The sequence below is a fragment of the Austrofundulus limnaeus genome, unplaced genomic scaffold (assembly GCF_001266775.1).
Source record: "Austrofundulus limnaeus strain Quisiro unplaced genomic scaffold, Austrofundulus_limnaeus-1.0 Scaffold69, whole genome shotgun sequence".
NCBI lineage: Eukaryota > Metazoa > Chordata > Actinopteri > Cyprinodontiformes > Rivulidae > Austrofundulus > Austrofundulus limnaeus.
The window spans coordinates 523,870-527,652 of record NW_013952471.1 but is presented as its reverse complement, the minus strand read 5'-3'; the positions used below and the strand labels follow the sequence as shown (position 1 = coordinate 527,652).

The 3,783-nt window shown below is 37.9% G+C and overlaps 1 protein-coding gene across 1 annotated transcript in view; it reads left to right on the top strand.

The window, feature by feature from the left end:
- Positions 1–3,783, top strand: part of gnb5b (guanine nucleotide binding protein (G protein), beta 5b) — a gene marked incomplete in the record, with an annotated part of 13,870 nt that overhangs the window by 4,669 nt on the left and 5,418 nt on the right. The window contains 4 exon segments of the mRNA XM_014010442.1: positions 989–1,125; positions 1,224–1,265; positions 2,291–2,367; positions 3,469–3,601. Coding sequence (XP_013865896.1) covers positions 989–1,125; positions 1,224–1,265; positions 2,291–2,367; positions 3,469–3,601 — 389 coding nt within the window.

Here is a 3,783-nt window from a genome sequence, read left to right as displayed (position 1 = left end):
AGGAGAAGCATGGCAAAGTTGAGATGACTTGGACGGGAAACGAATCACAATAGTGTGCATTGCATTGGCATTGCACACTGATGAAATGAAATGCAGCAGAGAGAAGAAATAAAATCTTATCTGCCCCCTTTTTCCCAAGAAAAAGTTCACATAACAAAAAAGTCTGTTATTAAGACAAGAACATCTATTCCCTCTAGAACAACAATTTATATAGATACACATTATATTGTTTCGTGTTTCTTTAACAATCCAACTTTATCATTTTCTTAAACGTACACAGTGATCTTGCAGTTTTTACATCACTCCCCAAATTATTCCATAGTTTTATTCCTTGAATTAAAGTACACCGTTCCTTCAAACTAGTTCTGAATTTGGGTTTTACAAACATCTGTGTCCCTTTAAGGTTATAACAACTCTTTCTCTTAACAAAATTTACCTGGATGTTTAAAGATAATGTGTTTTGTGGGCCTTATACATAACCAGTAGAATATTATAATCAACCAAATCAAAGAACTTCAATATTTTCAATTTACAAAACAATGAATTTGATGGGTGACGACAATGTTTTCCAGTAATAATTCTCAAAGCTCTTTTCTCTTATTATTGCATTATACAACAGTGCTTTATCATTGAATAGCTCCCTTACTTTATACAGAACAGCAATATTTAGCCATCTTTTTTCTTAAATAATTTATGTGAGGTCTCCATGTCAGCCCTTCATCTATCACTACACCCAAAAACTTCACCTCACTGACTTTACGAATCTCAACCCCATCGACTCTTAAATGGAACATCAATCGTTTTCTTTCTATTATTAAATACCATATAATTAGTTTTCTCAAAATTTAATGACAACTTATTAAGTCTAAACCAAGTCTGTATTTTAACAAATTCTGTTTGCATCCTTTCCAACATCTGTTTTATATCTTTACCTAAAAAAACAAACAAAAAAAAGTAGTTTTACCTGTTTGTGTGTGTGTGACCTCAGTTCACCAGGTAGCTGAGAAGGTGGAAGCAGTGGCGGCTCTCTCCATAAAGACCAGACGTGTTTTGAAGGGTCATGGGAACAAGGTGCTGTGCATGGACTGGTGCAAAGACAAACGTCGTCTAGTCAGCTCTTCTCAGGTCCGGATGAACACACGGGGAGACATTTCTCTGGTGTTAGCTCTGGGAGGGTTCTGTGGTGTGTAGCCTGGTAATGCCATGATGTTTCTCTAATCTAGGATGGCAAAGTCATCGTCTGGGATGGTTTCACTCTTAATAAGGTAAGTAAATCTCTTTGTGTTATTTATTATTCTAAATGAGGGGCTGGGGACATTTGATATTTTTCTGGAGGGGAAGAAGAACTTCAGTTTAAACGTATTTCCTGAGTGATTGCTCATTCCTCACCTTTCTGTCCTGTTGAATGAGCCAAAGCTTTTCCTCCTATTCAAGGTTCAGATCGTGACGTTGGGTGGTCAGAGGTCACCGTTTGATATAAATATGTGTTTAAAGATTATCTATCCATCTGTCCTATTGAACAGCTGTGTTCTTCTTTATGTATCGTTTTGAGAAGCATGGTGGTCCTAACGGAGCAAACTCATTACCTGATGTTTCCAGCAGCAGTGCTGTGTGTGTATTTAGAGCAGTGGTTCCCAAACTTTTTATCTTCTGACCCACAAAATATCCATGGCAAAAACTTGTGACCCCAAATATTACTGGTCTGAGTACACAAACTTGGTGAAAAACCCTAAAAACACAGGTTTTTGACAATCTAAACAGCTTGTACACAAATATAAATACTTATTTATACTTATTTTGTGTTTTTGTAATAATTATAGGGAAAATATTACATCAGCAATTATTTTATTATCCTTTAAATTGATTTCTGGAGATTATCCAAGGTGCTTCATGACCCATAATTGGGTCCCAAGCTCAACTTTGGGAACCAAAGTGCAGTGGTTCCCAAAGTTTTCAGCTTTTGACCCACAAAATAACAGTAGCAGAGACTTCTGCCACCAACTATTTTTGGATGATAAACATTTGAATCAGGTCAACAAAACATGGGCATAGTATCGATATTTTTGTACTACATTTATCCATTTTAAATATACTAACCTCACACCTTTGTAACAACTAAGGCAAAAATGTAATTAATTAAGAAAATCTTTTCAGGACCCCACCTTGATGTTTCGGGACCTCACTTTGGGTCCCGACCCCAACTTTGGGAAACACTGATTTAGAGAATAGAATGTTTTGTTGCAGCTGTGTCACTTTGTGCATTCATGTGTGTGTTATCCATGTCCTGCAGGAACACGGGGTCACCCTGCCGTGTACATGGGTGATGGCGTGTGCGTATGCTCCCTCAGGTTGTGCTGTGGCATGTGGGTGAGTACAGAGATTTATCCTTTTAGACATAAATATATTGTGTTAGTTTGCAGTCCTTCCACATTCTATATACACAAAGGAATAAGGCTTTTTCTGTTGGTCCGGGGAAAACTCGAAAACCATAACAGGTAGACCCCCAAAACCATATATATTCTGATTCCCTATCACGTGGGCCACAATCTGGTGTTGCTTTCAACAAAATGTGTTTAAAAATAATACCAATATTATCCAAAATAGAAGTATGCCTACATTGGGGTACTGCATAAATCAAAACCCTTACCAATACACTGCCTACATGCACATGCATTGGCCTGGATAGCTCAGTCAGGAGAGCTCTGGCTTGCAAACTGGGTGGCCAGGGTTAGATTCCTGCTAGACAAATGTGTTTTTATTTCTCTGGCCCAAACTTCCCCATTGAAAATACATTGAAATGCACGTTGGTAATAATGGAATTTTTTAAATGTCCACAAAATCATTATTATTTGATCAATTTCCATGTTCCATTTAATCATTTTATTTTACTCTATCAAATTCCATGATCAAAAGTCACCTAACATGTTTTATTTCAATAAAATGTCACACCAAGGTCATTTCAAGGTCATTGAAAAAAATGGTTTTTGTTCACCTATGGGTTCTTATCTTATTTATACATGTTAAGTGCATGCTACATTTGTTGTTACCATCTTATGTTTGAAGCTTTGTCATAAATTAGATCTGCAGTACAAAGTTAGAAGTTAAATGTGTTTCTCTTTTTAACCTGGGCATAGGCCACTGTCAGATTCACCTGGTTTTGGAACGCCACATCTTAAAGTTTTCCAAGACAGACTTCAGCCATTCCAGCACATTATCATGGTTAGAAGACATCAGTATTACAAAAACAAACATTGGGCAATCATGGGACTACCCAGGCAGCGCCGGGTACCCCAGCTAGTACCACTAATAATTTACAATTTATCATTAACTTTTATGGGGAAAACAAAACTAATTTGGACAAGTATTCTGTAAGCATTACTACAGAAAGAGCACTCTAATTTTTGCTATGTATGCATTCTTTAATCTCATAAAGGCAACCGTATTTTTATTTTTTCTGCCCTCCAACAGCGGGTTGGATAACAAGTGCTCAGTGGTCCCGCTCTCATTAGACAGAACTGAGAATTTAGCTGCAAAGAAGAAGTCTGTGGCCATGCACACCAACTACGTGTCAGGATGCAGCTTCACCAACTCTGACATGCAGGTGAGCCACAAACAGGGACTCCAGTCTCTGGTCTTTCTCACACTGGGGTAACTTTTTTCGTGGACGCTGGTCTACTCGTATCTCTTCTCTGCAAAGTCTTCCCACGAGACCAGCAACGTGTTTACGGTGGCTGCAGTTGTCTGCGTGCACATATAATTGGGCCTTGTCACAATGTGTACACT